General features: G+C 38.4%; 1 protein-coding gene across 2 annotated transcripts in view; it reads left to right on the top strand.

Moving 5' to 3' along the window:
- LOC104838486 (putative N-acetylated-alpha-linked acidic dipeptidase) overlaps nt 1-18320 on the top strand; it is a 30408-nt gene extending 12088 nt beyond the window's left edge. Inside the window, exons 6-19 of one of the 2 annotated variants that reach the window (XM_010578246.1) lie at nt 231-417; nt 1733-1826; nt 4001-4099; nt 6183-6268; nt 7267-7386; nt 8795-8877; nt 9174-9237; nt 9791-9858; nt 11884-11975; nt 12865-12955; nt 13763-14027; nt 15204-15285; nt 16993-17085; nt 18131-18320. In XM_010578246.1, the coding sequence (XP_010576548.1) occupies nt 231-417; nt 1733-1826; nt 4001-4099; nt 6183-6268; nt 7267-7386; nt 8795-8877; nt 9174-9237; nt 9791-9858; nt 11884-11975; nt 12865-12955; nt 13763-14027; nt 15204-15285; nt 16993-17085; nt 18131-18320 (1614 nt within the window). The remainder of the gene's footprint in view (nt 1-230; nt 418-1732; nt 1827-4000; nt 4100-6182; nt 6269-7266; nt 7387-8794; nt 8878-9173; nt 9238-9790; nt 9859-11883; nt 11976-12864; nt 12956-13762; nt 14028-15203; nt 15286-16992; nt 17086-18130) is intronic. The other variant, XM_010578247.1, reaches the window with a different exon arrangement.
- Nucleotides 18321-20246: the final 1926 nt, after the last annotated feature.

Genomic DNA, 20246 nt, shown 5'->3' with positions numbered 1-20246 from the left:
TAAAATTCAAAGCAATACCAAACCTCTTACTTTCATATGGAACCTGATAATCTACATATCTACTTTCAGGAATTTTTATGATATGAGATGCTGTGGGCCCTTTACTTAGCCCAAGCACTGTAAAAGGCCCTGAGGAATAATCACTGTAATTTATATTACTTTCTTTTGCCCCTTGAACTCCGGTGTAAAGCTATAAAGGACTGGATAAGGACCGGAGATGTGCTTTGCAGGTGAAGAATGCTGAACTGGCAGGTGCCAAGGGAGTTATTCTGTACTCTGACCCTGCTGACTACTGCGCCACAGGAGTAGATCCCTATCCAAATGGCTGGAACCTTCCAGGTGGAGGAGCCCAGCGTGGAAATGTGTTAAACCTGAATGGGGCAGGGGATCCTCTGACACCAGGTTATCCTGCAAAAGGTGAGTGACACGAGAGAAGTCGTGCTCTGAGGGTCTGGTTTCAGGAAAGGCAGGGGAAGGTAATGGGGATGTTCTTTCTCTTGGAACAAAACACATTTTTTTCTTAGTCTTTCTGTTGCTCAAAAGAGGCAGCTTTGGTCTTCATGTCAGTAGACCACTTCTGCAAATGGTGCACGAGAGAAAGTGAGGGGATGTTAAGGGAGCCACACAGTGCAGTGCTGGGCTGCTTAACTTCATAGACATACCCAAGTTAGCCCAGAGATCATGACACAGGTATTTGACAGCTGAAGCCCTTGTCATTTCTTTCTGCTTCTCATCAGCCAGTCAGCAAGGAACCAGCCTGCACAGCTCACAGGTTTCTTTGCTTTCACAGTTCTCGTTTTTGCAGGATTTGGGCTGCTTTCCCTCCACAAGAGCCCCTGCTGGCAATGCTGAGATCTTTCATGCTGGGACTCATGTCACCTGGCTGCAGCTGAGTCCCCTGAGAAGATGACCATTCTCCACTGGTTCATCACCTTCAGCTCATGCTTCCTCAGCTGCTTATTTGAGCTCTGCCTAAGCTGTTGCATTTAGCACCTAACCCAGATCTTTTTAACTGAAATGCTTTAAGAACCGTTCATGCCAGCACTTGAGCCAGCATATCTGAGGGAGGCAGTCACCTCAAGAAGAGTAGTCCCTAAGTGATGGGGAAAGTTGCCTCCAGCCAGCACAACTTCAGTATGTTCATGGCAGGAGCAGACCATGAGAAAAATTTCTGGTTCCTCATGCTAGTGTCAGTGATCTCACAGATGAATCCCTGTCTGCTTCCCTCAACAGGGGTCCCCGTGAATGTTGTATTAAGGAGTAAACTATTGTTTTCCTTATGTGCTGGCTTGCAAACATCAAATTTTGTCCACGTTGTGAAAATTAAGATTCTTATTTGTAAAAAACGCATTATTTGTATTTGAGCTTTGTCAGAACAAAACCTAGACTTTTTGTTCACAAAAACAGCAAGACAGGGTATTCAGTAATCCAGTGTGTAAGATTTTATCTGCATCTCTTACCAACTGGCAAAAGTTTTTTAGCTCCCAGCTGAATGTTCCAAACATCAGACTTCTGGCTCCCTTTTTGCTCTTGTTCTTTATCTGTGGCTTACTGTGAAGTTCTTTCCCATGGAAGGAAATATGTCTATCTAAAAGCATTTCAACACCAAAAAATAGCAAATAATTTAAAAATTTCCAGCCAGCTCTAAATGCATGACTGCATATTGTGCTATGAACTGTACAGATTCCTTCTGAGAGTTGTAAATATGAAAATATGTGTCTTTTGCTTTCAGAATATACCTACCGATTAGACAAAGCCAGTGGTGTAGGTCTCCCGAAAATTCCAGTTCATCCCATTGGCTATCATGATGCTGAGTCATTACTGCGGTAAGAGTGTGGGAGACATGAGGAATTTTAAGCAGACCATTTTTTGAAAGTTATGAGAGTATTTGAAAAGAAAGGGAAAAGACTTTTGCACTGTGCTTCTGTAGCTGTTGAAATAGTATATGTTTGTCATTAGGTTCTCTGTAGGAGGTAAAAATGTTATCTGTAACTACATACCAGATATGTGCAGAGTGATCTGAAAAGTGTCATTTGTAATATATCAAGATTAGTCAAGTATAATAAAGTTATAAAGTGCCTCTCAGTTTGAATAAAGGCAAAAATATTTGAGGATGGCATGGTACCTGTCTTGCGAAAAAGACCACAAATGAAGTAATTCATTTGTCCACGGATATACTTGTCATGCATGTTTGATGAGACAGTATCTGTACTGTCCTCTGTTAAATGAAGGCATGTGCTTTCTCTCATCAGGTGTATTATGTTGCATAAATATGAAATGATGCTAGCAAACTAATACAAGGACACCGAGGAAACTCTGGAGTGTTATAGGGGATTTAATAGACATCTATGTGTAATTAAGTGTGCTTACTAAACATGTACATGACACGAAGACAGGCTACCAGCTTGCCAGATGACAGCATTAAAATTCATAATTAACTTAAACCAAATAAGTTCTCTGAAAAAACGAAGATGTGATTGAGTTGGCAAATGTATCATTCCCCTAAAAATGTAGCAGTAATCATCTGTATCAAGTGTAGAGATACAGAGCAGGAAATGCCAGGATTGGCAACAGTACCACAGATAAGTGTTTAGGGCAGTAAGTGAACATAATCTTGGGTGTGTATTTGTGTAGGAATTTTACATCTAAATCACATGAGCAATCGCTCTGCTCTGTCTGATGCCTCTGTTTGAATATGGTATCAAAAAAGATAAAATTCTGTGTTGGTTCTCTATGCAGGTTTCCTCTGAAGTATTGAAGCTATTTATTTTTATATGAGGCAGAATTTTACTGTCTTTGGTGTTTTTGCATACCTGATGTTCATTAAAACTGCTCTAGTGTTTTTCCTATTTCCTCCCAAACTTTTATGGACTAATATATCTCCAAACTGTCTTTTCTTTAAATCTTTACAGTTGTCACTGTTATGAGGTTAACTGCTCATAATGATAAAGGTATAGGTTAAAAAAACTTTTTTCCACTACCAACTAGTAGTGGTAGAGCAGATTAATATGTATAAATATGATGTAGCTAGGTATTTCTCTTCAGTAAGTTGTAAATAATTCTAGAACTTGGTTTTAATAATTATGAGCGAAATCTAAATCATCTAAAAATACTGGGTCCTTGTTTTCACTTTTGTCTTGAGAAGTCTTAACTTCTAGTTATTCCTGCTATCTTATTTTTGTTTAAAAATATACCAAGGACTTGAAGACATGCTGAAGTGTTCTGTGGAATAAAGCTTGACTGAAGCATGCATTTACAGTAAAGGACATGCTTTCATTTACAATAAATATATTTTGCCTAATAAGAACCAGAACATCCAGCATACTTTTCAGTATTCTTTTATGTTTCTCACAAGTTCATATCAAAAATATAAATCCTTTAGAATAGGTGAATATGTATGGGTGATTGCAATCCACTGAATTACTGTATTTCCATTTGTGTTAACTGAGAAAAAACATCTGACCTGTGACAGTGGAACAAGAAAAGGTGACTTGGACTGATCATGTTTCTCCAATTTTAGACATCTTTGAAACACATTAACTCTCTCTATGCTACTGGATTAAACAAAAGTCCAGGAACAGGCACTGGAAGACAACTGCCTATGTTGTTAAACTGTTAGAATGGTCCAAGTTACCCTCTGCTATCTCAAATGCAAATGCAGTTCAAGGCAGTAGAAAGTTCCAGGGACCATTTACAAGAGGCAGTTTGCATGCAAAATCTTTGGAGGCCAACACAGTTTTCCAGGATAGCTGTAGGCCATTCCAAGCTGATCTCAATGCCCAGGACTATTCCTCTATGTTAATTTACTAGTATTAATGTAGCTAAAAACCCAGATTATTCTTCTGTGGAAGCTTGTAGTATAAATTGTCTAAGACAAAGACCATCACTGTGGTCTGTGTGTGCATGGGACCTAATCAAGTGTGGTTCCTGGTTCCTCATTTGTGTTTGCTATTGTAAGATGTCTGTAACTAATAATGATAATTTTTTTTTTTCATAATAGTAATATGGGAGGATATGGACCACCGCATAGTAGCTGGAAAGGAAATTTGAATGTATCTTACAACATTGGGCCTGGTTTCACAACAAATTATTCTACAAGGTCAGTTTTGTTTCATAAAGAAGGCGTGCTTGGAATCAGAGAAAAACAGGTAGAGCTATAGAATGTGACCAAAGGTAGAGTATTTGGAGTTATTTGCATCATTCCTTTGATTATGACCATTTCCTGGGCTAAAATGCTCTCAGTGCAAAGCTCCAGTAGATTTACCTCTTGATTGGATGGATATAGAATCATAGAATCATAAAATCAGTTAGGTTGGAAAAGACCTTTAAGAGTCCAACTGTAAACCTAGCACTGCCAAGTGCACCACTAAACCATGTCCCTAAGCGCCACATCTACACATCTGTTCAATACCTCCAGGGATGGTGACTCCACCATTTCCCTGGGCAGCCTGTTCCAATGCTTGACAACCCTTTCGGTGAAGAAATTTTTCCAAATATCCAATCTAAACCTCCTCTGGCACAACTTGAGGCCATTTCCTCTTGTCCTATCACTTGTTACTTGGGACAAGAGACCAACACCCACCTCTCTACAACCTCCTTTCAAGTAGTTGTAGAGAGCGATAAGGTCTCCCCTCAGCCTCCTTTTCTCCAGGCTAAACAACCCCAGCTCCCTCAGCCGCTCCTCATAAGACTTGTGCTCCAGACCCTTCACCAGCTTCGTTGCCCTTCTCTGGACACGCTCCAGCCCCTCAATGTCTTTCTTGTCATGAGGGGCCCAAAACTGAACACAGTATTTGAGGTGCGGCCTCACCAGTGCTGAGTACAGGGGGACAATCACTGCTGTAGTCCTGCTGGCCACACGATTTTCTGGTACAGGCCAGGATGCCTTTGGCCTTCTTGGCCACCTGGGCACACTGCCGGCTCATATTCAGCTGGCTGTTGACCAACACCCCCAGGTCCTTTTCCACCAGGCAGCTTTCCAGCCACTCTTCCTCAAGCCTGTCACATTTCATGGGGTTGTTGTGACCCAAGTGCAGGACCCAGCACTGACCCTTGTTGAACCTCATACAACTGGCCTCGGCCCATCGGTCCAGCCTATCCACATCCCTCTGTAGAGCCTTCCTGCCCTTGAGCAGATCAACCCTCCTGCCCAACTTGGTGTCACCTGCAAACTTACTGAGGGTGCACTCGATCCCCTCATCCAGATCATTGATAAAGGTATTAAACAGAACTGGCCCCAGTACTAAGTCCTGGGGAACAGTGCTTGTGACTGAATTGCTTTAGTTTCCAGCTAGTCTTGAACCAGTCACTTGAAAAGCATCTAGCCTTTGACAAAATACTTCATGAGACTGATTATTTTCTTGAGAACTGAATTTGTTGTCTTTTTTAAATTCATTTGGGTCCAGCTTCTGGTCTTACCTATTGCCTCATATAAAACAGTATTAACCTACAAGTCAAGTTTTCCAGAAAAAAAGCTTTAACTACAATGTCATTTTTATTGCTTCAGATCGTTTTTAAACTGATTTAGTAATTACAGTTTAGGACTAAAGTCCAGGTGTTTCAATATTGGCTGAGCTATTGTACTGACTTCATATGAACCATTTGACCTTTTCCCCATGTCTTAGTCATACCACATGAAAAATTCTTTTTGAAAAATATACAGACAACCCTTGAGGATGAGTTGTTGCACCTCCAGCTGTGTGTAGATAAACAAAGTCTGTTGATGCAACTCAGGTTGTCTGATTTTCTGCTGTCTGAGATGACACATCAGTATTGACTGCACTGGAGTCAGTTCTGATTTGCAACAGCCTCTGGCTGATTAGAACTATTTACCTTTTTAACATTAGCTGATTTTCATTTCTCTTCTTTCTCTTCCAAATTTAAAAACTGTCTGCTAGCAAGTCTTTGAATTTGGAGTTCTGAGTTTGTTATCCATATAAATCTTACTGACATCAATAACAGTACATAGCTTTCAAGGGCTAAATGCTGTTCTCAATTGCACAAGTATAAATCCAGAAAAAACTACACTAAAATCTTTTTGGATTTGCTTTGGTTTAATGGAGGGTAAATTTGGCCAAAATGCTTTCCTTACAATTTATATTGTACACTTTTGAAAGGTGTCAAGATGTTTTATTATCTAATCTGGTGGATTTTCTCTTTGGATTTTCTTCCTGATACACTAGAAAGGTGAAAATGCACATTCATAGCCACAATGAAGTAAGAAGGATTTACAATGTGATTGGTACCATCAGAGGCAAAGTGGAACCAGGTAAAGTCATTTGTCTTCAATGTAATGTGAGCATACAGTGACCTCTACATGCACTTCATAGTTACAAGTGGAAAATGAGGACTATAGTTGTCTCTGAAATATTGCTCTACATGATCATTGGTGTTGAAATATTTATTGCACCAGGTTTCTTATGGTTCAGGGTACGTCAGCAGTTTCACTGTACATGCTGATTTTCAAGGGGGAGTCATAACCAAGACAGAAATATTTGTCTTCAGGCAAGTAACTTTGCAATTGAAAGAATATTCTTAAGTGGATATTCTTCCCTACTAAAACAGGTGTGGATTTTGCATTCCATCTGAAGATGTCATATCCACCACTACTGACTTTTTGTCTGTCTTACAGTCTCTTGTAACCAGTGTGATTATACACTCTAAAAAAATAGATATATAGACATCCATAGGATGATGATAGCATCATTTAACTTGTAACTGCAGCACTTCCCTGTTGCCTGAAACACAACTGTTAACCATATTATAGTAGCACAGAGATCTAGTCTGACTTTGATCTTATTAATCACTTCTCTGTCATGATTTGGACAACCCTTTTTATGACTGACTATATATATTGAGAGAAATATTGTATTCAGCACACCTTAATGTTGTGAGTTGGCATGCTGTACAAATATAATTAGTGGATCAGCTTTACCATGAAACACACTGTTGTAAAATATGGAACAATGCTTCTATCTTTAGAGGAAAGCTGCACTACTTCTAATAATAATAGTAACATTATGGAATTTAAGAGGTTTTAAGTCTTACGGGACCAAGTTACTGTGTTTGACAAATTCTTTAGCACTGGCTGAAAATGCAGAAAAATGTCTTTGGAGATTTAAAATGTCTTTTGCCTTTCTATCATTGTATTATAAACTATTAAGCTTTGTTGCACCTACATCGAAAATTAGAAATTGCTTCGAATTAACATCTGTATGGCAGGAAAAAAGTTTTTCTAAGTAAACCCCCCATAATTAATTTCTCTAGACAGATACGTCATCCTGGGAGGCCACCGTGACTCATGGGTGTTTGGTGGCATTGATCCTCAGAGTGGGGCAGCTGTGGTTCATGAGATTGTGAGGAGCTTTGGAAAACTGAAAAAGAAAGGTAATGTAATGAAAGAATAAAGCCCACCAAAATCATTGCTCTCAGCAGTGCCCATTGATTTCACTGGGATTTAAGCATATGCTTAGAATTACACACATGTATCTCACTGATCTCGAATAAGCACGCTGCTCTGCAGCTGTTAACTAGTTCCAGTTACAACCTTGGTATATGTGAGGTACTTCTACTCAAGAGAAAGTACACCTGAAGGAAGACAAAACAGAGAATAGGGGATACTGAAATAAATACGACATTTAGGTACAATCGATTACTGTGTATTTGAGGCTGGTCAGACTGGATGTTTCAATGGTCCTATAAAATTTATACAGTCATGGACTGATCAAGGCTTCATCAGGGCAACATCAAGAGCCTTCTCAGCCTCAGCACTTGACTGTAGTTTGGAGACAGACCCAAGAATAAAGCATGTCTATAATGCAGAGAATGAGCTGTGCAAACGTAGTAGGAGGTAATGATTAAAAATACCTCACGACTAGTTACATTAGAATAGGAACAAATGACAACTGTACCAAGTTTCTGCTGCTGTCAGAGCAATTGCTGTCTCCCTATCTGACATCCCATGGGAAGAAGCTCTAACATAACTCAAATACTATGCTAGAGGAGCTTTCTTTGCCTATCCATTACATTTAAAATCTATTGACATTTAGTTTTCTTTCCATTCCTTCCCAGTTATTGTATGTAAGGGGAAACTGTCTTTAGAATGCCAGCTGAAAAAAAAAAAACAAACAAAAACAAAGGTAAAAAAGAAAGGGAGCAAAAGATTAAAAGGTTCCAGTAGCCTCAAAGAAAACTTTGGGCAGAGATACAGAGGCAGGGCAATAAAGCCTATTCCATTTGATCTGGGTTTAAATCAAATGCAGAACTTCAAGTGAAAGATCTTTGTTTTGAAGGTGATCTGTCAAAGTTACAGGGAATTTCTTAGGTTTTGAAATCCAGCATTTGGGAGACAGGTCAAAGAAATTCAGTAATTGATATGAAAACATGCCAAACACTTTTCTGTCAAAGTAGACACTGGTATACAATGTGTACTAAATTGAACAGAGCAAAAAGAGTAGAAAAGCTTTCTTTCAAGAATTTGTGCACAAGCACGTTATTTTTCCTTGTTCAGAATTTTAAATTTTAGAAAATTTTCTTGCAGTTAAAGCTGAGAGAAGAAAAAGAATACATTATTTGGCACAATACTGAAATAGAGGTGAGATTGCTACAAAATTAGCAAACCATTATTAGATTAGGTTAGTGAAGAAGTTGGTATTAAAGTTCCTAAACACACCTCTTTCCCCACAGATCAGGATAAAAGATGAGCCCCCAGAAAATGACATTTATTTTCACATTAGTTATATGTAACAAGCAGTCTTTATTTCTGTAATACAATTTTCATAGTCTTTTATTGCAGGATGGAGGCCAAGGAGAACAGTGATATTTGCAAGCTGGGATGCAGAGGAATTTGGCTTGTTAGGATCAACTGAGTGGGCTGAGGTAAATCAATAGTGTTCAAAGAGGAATTTGCACAGTGGAGGATCTTTGAGAAATCTGTACTAGAAGGCATCACTTCTTCCTTCCCTCCCTCCCTCTCTCTTCCTCTTCCTCTCTCCCTCTCCCCCTCTCTCTCACACACACACAGACTCTTAAATTTCCTTTTGAACTACCAAGAATATATGGCTCCTTGCAATATATGATGTCTTTCCCTGAAACAGCTGTTACTTCAGTGGACGGGAAAATAGTTCTGAGGAAAAAAGTTCATCAGCATTTTCTTCCTCTTTTCCTTCTCATAGGAAAATGCCAAAGTTTTGCAAGCACGGGCAGTGGCTTACATCAATGCAGATTCCTCCATCGAAGGTACCTAGTTTTTACTTGTGTTTTACTGTAGTAATGATAGTATATACAGGTGACTGGGAGGCATTTTGGCTTGGAGATCCATCAAAGCTTCAATGTGATAATTTTGTTGCATTAGTGTGGGAGTAAATATAGGGGGAAACCATGACCCAGAATCATAAAGTATCCTTCAGATATTCCTGTTGCTTCAGGGAAGAAGTCTGTTACAGTAGCTACGCTATTGGGGAAGTCATGGGGAGGGACAAGAAGTGCTGCGCGCCTGTCAGCAGTTCTATGGCAACTCTTTAGAGTCAGCTTCTGCTCTTATAATGTCCGTAATAAACATAGGGATATAAGAAAAGCTCTTAAGGCTTGTTTCAAAAGCTGGGCTGTAATTCATCCTAACCAATACAAATGCACTGACAAGATCACAGGAGAACTCTTCTACAGGGATGATCAGCTTGTTCCGTGTAGAGAGTGTAGGTTTCTAGTCCCTTTCTTATTAACAGATAATGGCATGAGGTTTCAGCTGAGTAGAGCTTGCTTCTTTGAATAAATAGTTTTTCCTGTTTTTCAGGAAACTACACACTACGAGTGGATTGCACACCACTGATGTACAGACTGGTGTACAGTCTGACTAAAGAGGTAATACTGCTTGAAATTTTTAGCCGGCATGTTCAATACTCACTTACTGGATGGTGCTCTGCGTATAAAATACAGTGTCAGATATTTCTTTCTTTTCTGACTGCAGTACCCCTTTCAAGTCAATAGCTAAGTAACTGGAGCTTTTTCCCAGAAGTGGTAAAGGGATTTCAAGCTTATACCTTTAAGTTATTAGCTATTCAGGTTTAGGGGATTTTTCCACTCCTCCTGTCAAGGTATTCCTTCTAAGAACAAAAGAATAAAAAAATGCCATGAGTCAAAGGAAAGAAACAAGCACAAACCTGTCTGCCCAGTCCAACCACTAGGGTGCCCATGGTAGTGGGAGACTCTGACTCCCTTTAGGCGGGGGAAGAAATTATGCTTGCTACAGTGTTGTTTTTAGCATGATGTGACAGGTTTGGTCAATGTGCTCAGCTTTGGTGTACCTTGTTAGTTATTCATTGACTCTGACCATGATGCTCTCACACGTGTGGCACACAAAATTAAAAGGTAGGGACCTTTCTCAGGAAATAACCTCACCATCTCGGATGTAAGATGTTCCTTGCTTTGAGAGTGGATCTTAGAGGCTGGCACTAAGGGCTTTTTATTTTGGGGGTTTTTTTAATGTTCATCTGTATTAAAGCATGAACATTTAATTAGTCTTCTTTGTGTTTTATATACATATATATCATGTACATTCAGCTACTGTATATATTCTATGAATCTACTATATCCATCTTCATCTGCTGTATATATTCAGTCATCTGTGTTTTCCAGAGTCAATAATTTGTTATCTCTTGGAAGCTGACATTAGACTGGTACAAAAGTAAAGGAAATGTAGTAATTCAGTATAATAATTTTCTGGCAATTGAAAGACAACAGACAAAATTTAACTCTGTTAAAATCAGGTGCCCAGATAAAGATATTTCTGTCCTGAACTGCAGAAAAGCTGATCACCTGCAGTTCCCATGGTAACCTGTGCTAAGTGCAGGTGTTCAGAACGGTCAGAAAATCAGGTCAGCAGACTCTCAGTTTGGACACCAAGAGCCATTGTTAAAATGTTGACCTAAATACCAGTAAATATGGTTGCATAACCCTTCCTCAAGCTGGGAAGCAGCAACAAAGGCTGATGAATGCATGTAACCACAGCTTGTTGGTAGCTGATTTCTGAAGAGAATGCTGATCAGGAAGCAGGTCCCATGTGATCTCATCCAAAATTAATCTGTGGCAAAAAGTGTTAACGCTGTTAACGCTGTTCTATGAACAATTAGCTTCATGGCCAAAACCTCCAAATGTATTAATTTTATTTTGATTCCTATTGTGGAGTTATTCTTAGTAGATATAGATATTAATAATAGAATAGATATTAATAATCTTTACTAGATTAAAGATGATAAAACCTCAGCAACCCACCAATAAAAAAGAAAGATGAAAAAATACTCACAGTGTTTAACCTGCTCGGTAATCTGGAAAGTAGTCAGAGTGATAGGAATGAACTTTAGGATGATCATGATTTGTGTACCTTTGTAGCAGCTGTGATGACATAAACACTAAGTGCTGTACACTTTGCCCTTCTAAGGTTACTGCTGCATCCATGTAAATAATTTTTGTGAGCTAAAACAAGGTAGAAACAGTTTTAAATTAAACCAAGACAAAATTGAAATTACCTGCCAAAGTGAAACAAAAAGTTTTGGTTTTGTGAGGGATTTTTGTGTTGAATATTTAAATTAAATGGCTCAAAATCTCAAAAAGAAATATCAGAATGTAAATATTGACTTGAAATGTTTTGCTTTCCCTGTGTTTTCTTCCATCTAAAATTATCTTTTTTTAGCAAATAAACTATTCCTCTGGAAAATGCTATGCATTTGAAAAGTTAAAATGGAAATGCAGAAAAGTTGAGGGACTTAAGGCTGTGACTTATTCATTGCCCTAAGCCATAGGCTTTACGTGATGACAGGTTGTAGATTTGTTGCTTGGTAACATTTAAAATTGTACCCTTTGTCTTTTTTTACAATATACTTTTTCTAGATACCAAGTCCTGATGAGGGGTTTGAAGGAAAATCTCTTTATGAGAGCTGGTATAAAAAAAATCCATCAAGAGAGTATAAAGAGGTCCCCAGGTCAGTGGCAAAAGAAAATAAACGATATACCAAAAGTTTTTATAACTTGTAGAGTGTGGATTTTAAAGAAATATCCACTTGAAAAACTAAGTGCCTAAAAGAAATGGTGTGATTCTTAGCTGGTATAAATTTCAATGTTTTACTCATTGCAACTCATGCACTATTGTGGAACAGTTTTGTGAACTTGCCTTTGCAGCATGAAGAGGAGGCTTTAGATATGAAAAGTAAAGCATTTGTGTAGTTTATAGAGATTTAGACAAATAAGGGTAGTATGCACAAGCCAGCGGCAGGCACACAAGATGCTAACACAGCAGTTTTCCCTTGCACTTGCTTCCTGTCTTCTGGAAGGCCTCTGAGTTTGAGTGGCTGGGGAGCACATCAGTCAGGATTTTACAACACTGTCCCTCAAATTTACCAGCGTTTCTCTATAGAATCTCAAAGACTGATTCTCTTCCATGGAGCCATGCTGGTATTGTTGTGTTTTCTCTCGATTGAGAGCTTGGGATAGTGGAAGTTCAGCAGAAGGAAGGTCATTGGATCTTCTCAATGATTAAAGACAGTGAGTTAAATTCTCTGCTTGAGAGTTTGATTGCAGGTGATACACTATCGTACAACAATTTTGTGAACTGGCCTTTGTAGCATGAACAGGAGGCTTGAGAATTTTGACCCTGAGAATGATGATTCTGCTCCTCCAAGAATGCAGTTGATGAGGTCAGGTAATGTAGGGATCACAGGCAATTCATGGTATATTGACAGAAAGAGCGTGCTAGGGAAAGATTGTGTAGTGAGTGCAACTGCAGAATACGTAATTGCCACAGTACTTGGAAGCAGACTAAAATTACACTTTAAGTATTGTCACTCAAGGCATTTTCCTCTTTCTTGTTAAAAGAATAAATAAACTGGGTTCTGGCAATGACTTTGAAGTCTTTTTCCAACGTCTCGGCATCGCTTCAGGCAGAGCACGTTACAGTAAAAATTTGGTAAGTCTGTATCTTTGTAATTTTGTCTCCCCTGTAACTGCCTGAATAATATCACCTGTAATTGAGCCATTTAGACTGCCAGCTTTTTGGAGTAGTTCAGTTTAGTGTGTCAAGAGTGGAGTCCCAGTTCATTACTAGAACTCTGTGTGCTACTACAACACAAATATTTGATAAATAGAAATGGTCAACTTGGTGTCAGTCAGGCAAAAGGACCTTTGTTCAGGGTAAACGAATGTGCTCAAAATCACCTATGGCTGATGAAGGCTTATGAGTGGCTTATGATGACTTTTGAATGATTTGTAATAACTTATGAAGCTTTGAATTCAAAATGGTTCATGTTTCATGGAAAATACCGGTTTGACTCTGGAGCATACTGTGACATAAGACTAACTGAGAAATGTTCAAGGAGCAATTTATTCAATGTGGTCTTTTCCTCTGAAAAGACATATCCAGACATGAATGGAAATGACTGTTGAGATCCAATCAAAGAGAGGAAGGGCAATCTCACCTTAATTTAGCCAACTAAAAGTTACGTGTCTGTTCTTAATTACCTTCTTTAGGCTCTGTACATGGTCACTGGAGAGAGTTATCTCCAAACGACCAGTCATCTCATCATAGGTTGATGTTTAAGAGAGCCACCACTGAGCAGTTCTTGTCATGCAACTGTCTGTAGTGGTTACATAGGATTAGTGTGACCTGAACACTTACTTAACTTTACAGTGCTTTGAATCCCACAGCAATGGCTTTCAAGCAAAGCTGAAATAGCCACAGCTGAATAATGGTTTTGTTTGGGTTTGTTTGTTTCAGAATGTAGAAAAATATAGCAGCTATCCAGTTTACCACAGTGTCTATGAAACCTATGAAATTGTGGAGAGGTTTTATGATCCCACTTTCAAGAATCATCTGACAGTAGCTCAGGTACGGGGAGGGCTGGTGTTTGAATTGGCCAACTCCATTGTGCTTCCTTTTGACTGTAGAGATTATGCATCAGCTGTGAGCAACTATGCTCACATCATCTATAATTTGTCAAGGAATCATGAAGAGGAACTGGCAACATACAATGTATCCTTTGGTACGTACAGTCTTTCATCACATTCCTCCTCTGTTAATGCTAGCAGTGTCTTATCTTAATGTATGTCTTAGTCATGACCTGGTATTTTTCTTGTGCTGTATGAACAGTAAATAAAACAAGAGCTACACCCTCCAATAGTTTGAAATTTGAATGTTTTGTCACTAGTGTGCATGTGTAGAGACTATGCCACTGCCAAGTAGAGCTAACACTTACAGTCGCATGTTCTTTGACCTTTGCATGGTTCACCGATGTTGGCAACAAGATATCTTTGTCTTGGTCCCTAAAAAAAATTACACCGCTTTGCAGCTTCTAGTGTTGGATAATTCTCTGTCCAACACTGATCATAGGATAATTGAGGTTAGAAGAAATCTCAGAAGGCCTCTAGGCCAACCTACCCAAGGCAGGGTCAGCTCTGAGGTCAGACCAGGTTGCTCAGAGCTTTATACCATCAGGTCTTGAAAACCTCCAAGGACAGAGGCTACAGAACCTCTCTGGACCACAGTGCTTGACTGTCCTCAGAGTGAAAAGATTCTCCTTATATCCGGTCAGAACTTCTGTTGTTTCAGTTTATGGGCAAGTGCAAGCACTATAAGAAGTTTGCCTTGGGGCTTGGTCAGGTAGGAATGGTTCATCCCTATGCCACAATAGGGATCCTGTGCTGGCATGTGAAATTTTATTTCATGTTATAGGGATTCCCTATATGCCTCCTGCCTGAGAAGCCTTTATTTTATTGGCAACATTATGTAGTATTCATTTTAGGACTTGGCTGCTAATGACCAACATCAGGAATGTGTGCGCATGTGCACACACACACTTATACTCTCAGTCTTTCTCAAAACTCCATATGTGTGGAGGGACATACCAGTTGTTGGGATTTATAAAATCCCAGACCTACTTGAACAGTCTGGTTCTGGCAATCCATGCTCTAGTTTTTGATATTTCAGTACATTCTGCAAGTACCACATAATAAACAATACTCACAAAAATACTGATTTCTGTTGTCTCCAAGGCAAACATAGTTTCTAAAGTAGGAATATGGGGTCATCTGATTTTCATTCAGTGGGAATTGACAGATCATGGTCACAGTGAAAGTTAAAGCTTTAATTTGAAGAATTTGATTTGTTAAATTATTCCTTCAGAATTTGAAGTTAAATACTTCTTTCCTGCTCCCTCCAGATGCTCTCTTTTCAGCTGTGAAGAATTTTTCGGAAGTTGCTGCTAGCTTTCATGAGAGACTGCAACAAACAGATATCAATAAGTATGTTTAATTCTTTTTTCTTCCAGTCAAATACTCTATGTAGTCCTCTGGGCTGAGAGGGCATAGTCTTCTCTTGCATTTAGTCCCCTGAATAACCTTGGTGACAGATGACTGTCAGTCATTTGTTTCATCATAAGTCCTTTTGGACTCTTGTCTTTAAGGATCTGGTTACTGTAGGAAACAAAGTATAGAAATGTTGAATTTGTGGACATCAAAGACACTGCAGAGCCTGGGAATCTAGCCATGTTAGCTTCAAAAAGTGTCCAAGATAATTAGTGTCAATTCTTGACAGGTTTTAGTTGAGGAGCAGTGCCAGGATGATACATGGATGTGACTAGAATGCTGGTTAGCCTAAGCAGAGCCAGCTCAGGTGTGTAACTCCCTCTAAGTAGAGAGACGTCCCAAGATTTTGTCACTGGATTATCATTAAAGAACAAATGTTGACTTGTGGTCTTTGTTTGCTAGCACTCTAGTTTTCAAGATACTGGTACCACTTAATGAAAAAAAAAAAAATTAAAATAGCTGTACCATGATCGTAGTTGTGGCAAGCTTCTTGATGAGCTTTCAAAAAATTCTATGCACCACCTATGCCAAAAGGCCTAATTTGCACTTGACTTAGTTCTTAATTTATTCTTTGTAGGCCATGCCCAGAGTGACAAACCAAACTTCCTTTTGTATATGTGTGTATGTTACATTTCTTGAGAAGAATCTAATTTAGCCATATGCTTACCCTTATGGAAGACTAAGTAAGAATAAAAGCCATCTTTTTAATGGCAGCAGCTTTCAAGATAAATGAGTTAACAATAATTTCATATGTAAAATATGATGTTTGTGACATATAACATGTATGTGACATTTTCAAAATGGTTTTATTGATGGATGGCCTAAATCTAAGCTTTAATTCAACCAACCAGTTTTGGTTTCTGTTTACACCAATGTAAACTTGAAACAATTTCATTGATGGTAGTAGAGTTACTCCAGGCTTACTGTGATATAAATTTTACCATTTTTTTATTGGTGAATACCTTTGAAGCTTTACAATAAGTTACTTTGGATGTAAACTACCAAACCCACATATATTCAGTATAAACTTCTTCACAGTTCTTTTATTTGTTAAGCATCAGTAGTATGCTCAGAGCTATTCAAAGCACACAGACACAGATGGTCTCTACTCTAGGGAATTTACAATCTGCCATCAGAAAAACACAATTCTTGGATGACTCAAAAGATTATTCTAACATCACAAGGTTCCTGTTTCTCAGATGTTGTGGTTTTACATAAAAATAAATGTGATTTTATTGAAGTAATTTGCAGCTGGCTGGCTTTGTGGAAAATAAGAGTCTTCAGAAAACTGTTGTACAAAAGAAGTGAATGGTCTGCCTAAGCATCCTAATGAAAAGGAGATAAAGCAATAAGATGCAACATGAGAGAAAATACCTGAAAGTCTGTGTCTTCTTTGACACTATTCCTTGGCCTTTAAAAACAGCTTTAAGAGACTTTCAGGTTATGAACCAGACTGTCCCACAGTACAAATCAGCATAATCCTGTTGTGCAGGTAGCTGATATGGGCTGTCTTTTGTGGGCGATGCTTTAAGTTCAATATCTTGGATCTACTGTCCTTCATAAATCCAGAGTTGTACACATTGGGGCACGGGATGAGAGTGGGTCAAACACTCTGTAGCTAACATATTCCTGTTTTCTTTTTAGCCAGCTTGCTGTCAGATCACTAAATGATCAGCTCATGTTTCTAGAAAGGGCTTTCATCGATCCTCTTGGATTACCTGGCAGGCCATTCTATAGGTAAGAAAGGCTTATTTTTCACTTTCTGCCTGGAGTACCCTATGAGTATTCCTTTAAGATTTACAGGTCTCTAAATGGAACTGTAATGATTTTATTCAACATGGTAAAAGTAGATTAAATGGGACAAATAAGACTGAAAAAGGAAAACAACATAAGGGAAAACTTCAGTGAGATACACTATACAGAATGAGGAAGAGTCTTGTTGGAAGCCTATTCAGATCAGTAAACCCATTTCCATTGATTTCATTGGGCTTCTAAACAGATGTAAAAGTTTGGCCCTGGGCTCAGTTCAAGTAATTTCAGTGGTAAAGGATCTTAGGAAGTTATTTTTATTTGAAAGTGATATAAGGTATAATTGAAGTATCTATAATTTGATCGATTATAGCAGAACGGTTATGCTAGCAAATGCATTGCAGAGGGCAGTAGTTCAACAGCAGTGAAGTGAATTCAGTAGTCCTCTCATCCAGTTCAAGAAGTAAATCTTGTTTGAGAGGCAGAATATTCAAGTCAAGTCTAGCTTTTTGGTCCTTATACCAGTCTGCATAATTCAGAACAGTAATCTTTCCACTAAAAAGTTCCACTAAAAAGTAACTAGAAGGAGAACTTAAGATCTACAGTCCTTGTACCTCTCATAGCTTGTGATTAAAAATCTGTTGAGAACAGTCTCTTGTTAAAGCATCAGCTTTCCTACCTCAAAGCATGCCTGTATCTGTTGGAGATTGTGTATATCTGTGAGAAAAGAAGCTGGTTTTTTTTTTTATCTTTCCATTTCATCTAAAGTGAGGGAAAGGAAAATATTTCAGTCAACTTTATCTCAAGTCTTCCTAGCTATAAAGTTCTGGAATTCACATGGAATAATGTGGCTTATGTTATTTTCTTGCTTCGGAGATTATAGTTATTATTGCTGCAATAATCTTACTTATTTACATCTCTAGTGTCAAGAATTCAACAGATGATACAGAAACAGATTAGTTTTATCCATTATAAAATGTTTTATTTTCCTAATGCAGGATATTGTTGTTTTTTTCCCTCAACTTCCCTACAGACATGTTGTCTTTGCTCCAAGCAGCCATAACAAGTATGCAGGAGAATCATTCCCAGGGATCTATGATGCCATGTTTGACATTAAAAACAAAGCTGATCAACACGAAGCCTGGGACGAAGTTAGGAGGCAGATTTCCATTGCAGCCTTCACTGTACAGGCAGCAGCAGAAACACTGAAAGAAGTAGCATAAATATCAACAACATAATCGTCAATGAAGACTACATATGACAGCTTGCAGAAGCCTTGAGAACAGAGCAATTAAAAACACTAGGAAGATTATTGCAAAGATCACAAAATCTAAAATTATTCTTTGCAAATAATATACGCAAGTGGAATGCATTTAGCAATGTTAACAAGGTAATGTACTCCATTTGGAGAACTCAGGCTTTAGATATCTTGTGAAGTGAGAGTGAAAAAGCTTCATGTTTTCTCTCAGCTTCATGTTTTAAGAATTCTAACCACTGGATTTATTTTCAGAGCTTTGAATTTTTCTAGCTTGATTATTATAGCAGTCTTCATAGTGCATCAGGAAACCAGAAGTCGTTTCATGTTTCTATCAGTTTCTAATTTTGTTGTTGACTTTTTATTATTTACCTTAGAGTTGCATATTTATACTCCAAGATAGGCCTTTCAGCTCTCCTTTTACACAAAGAATCACATATGAAGATGGGAAGACTGTCACATACCGTGTGCGGGATGTATAATGACCATAACAAGTTTTGGGCAGCCAGCCCAGAATACTCATCCATGACATTCTTTTTTTCACATGCTGAGTCTTGCAGCTGTTTGCAAATAAAATTAAGCAAGAAGCCTTCTAGTCACCAGAGTAAAAACAAGGCAATACATCTTGTCAAATGTATAATCATCCCACAAAATGTGTCATTCGAGATTAAGACCTTCTTTTATTCTTTTATCCAAAATCTGCTATGCCTTGTCCATATCAAGGTATTTTTAATATGAAGACAATTAGAAGCAAAGAAAATTCATCATGTCCTTAGTTCAAAAGGATACCAAATTATTACCATCTTTGTAGAGTCCATATTTCTAATTTTGGTGTGCAGCTTACTCTTATGACAGACTGCTCAAAAGGCTACAAGGGGACAAGGATGATCAGACAGAGAAGACTCGGAAAATCAGATCCCTTCATCTGACACTCTGCCACTGGAGGATTACTGACCCCTCTCACGGCAAATATTTTGTGTAATTTGATCTGCCATTTTAGCTGAGGCCTCTACCATGTCTTAGAAGACTGTCCCATGATCTGATGGTTTTCAGTGTCGTGGTAGATTTTTTTTCTTTTCCATAAGAACTCATTTATTCATAAATATTTCTACTCTTCACATTAAAATCCTTTAGGAAAGTTACTAATTAAGTAATTTCTTTACATAACTGTTAGTCTTTCTCATAAAATAATAGTTTGCCAGATAATGGGAAATGCTCTTACACCCACAGTTATTGCCCAGTTATTTTCACATTTTTATGAAAGTGATTGGAGTAAAACCATGGAGACATGTCTTCCCCCAAATCTAGTTCTGCTGATGGGAGACATTGCTGTTTTGTCGCTACTGGCTGCTCCACTGTTCCTTTTGCCAATGGAGAATTCATTATGACGGTCTATAATCCACCTCTGGCAAAATTAGCCAGGTTAGTTTAGATCATCAGTTAGGTTAACCTAGAGGATTTTGTATGCAGCAATCAAGGGAATGATAACACAAATCCACACACAGAGGGGGGCAGTAATAAACAGCTTCTGTTGACCAGGTGGATACAGAAAGAGTATTTTTCTATTGCTAAGGAGGATGAACTGAAGCCCCAAACTCAGAAATTGTGGAGATCTTTCCCTAAATGACCTATAAGCTTCCTCAGCAACTTTTTCTCTCAGCCCAGAAGACATAATTTTTTAATCTCTGTCCAAACCATAGCATTGTTTCATTTAAGTTTAATTAGGGCCCTTTTTGGCAATAGCTAGCAGATAATACACAATGTCAGGGCCCAGGATCTCACAAAATAGAGACGGTTACACTTTTAAACTACAGCAACATCCATTTAAAAAAAAAAAAAAATCTGTGGGCTGTCCCCTAACCACTGTGGGGAATAGGATACAGGAACATAAGTT

The sequence above is a fragment of the Haliaeetus leucocephalus genome, unplaced genomic scaffold (assembly GCF_000737465.1).
Source record: "Haliaeetus leucocephalus isolate CR32 unplaced genomic scaffold, Haliaeetus_leucocephalus-4.0 Scaffold616, whole genome shotgun sequence".
Lineage (NCBI taxonomy): Eukaryota > Metazoa > Chordata > Aves > Accipitriformes > Accipitridae > Haliaeetus > Haliaeetus leucocephalus.
Note: the sequence above shows the minus strand (reverse complement) of the source record. Positions and strands in the feature narration are given on the sequence as shown.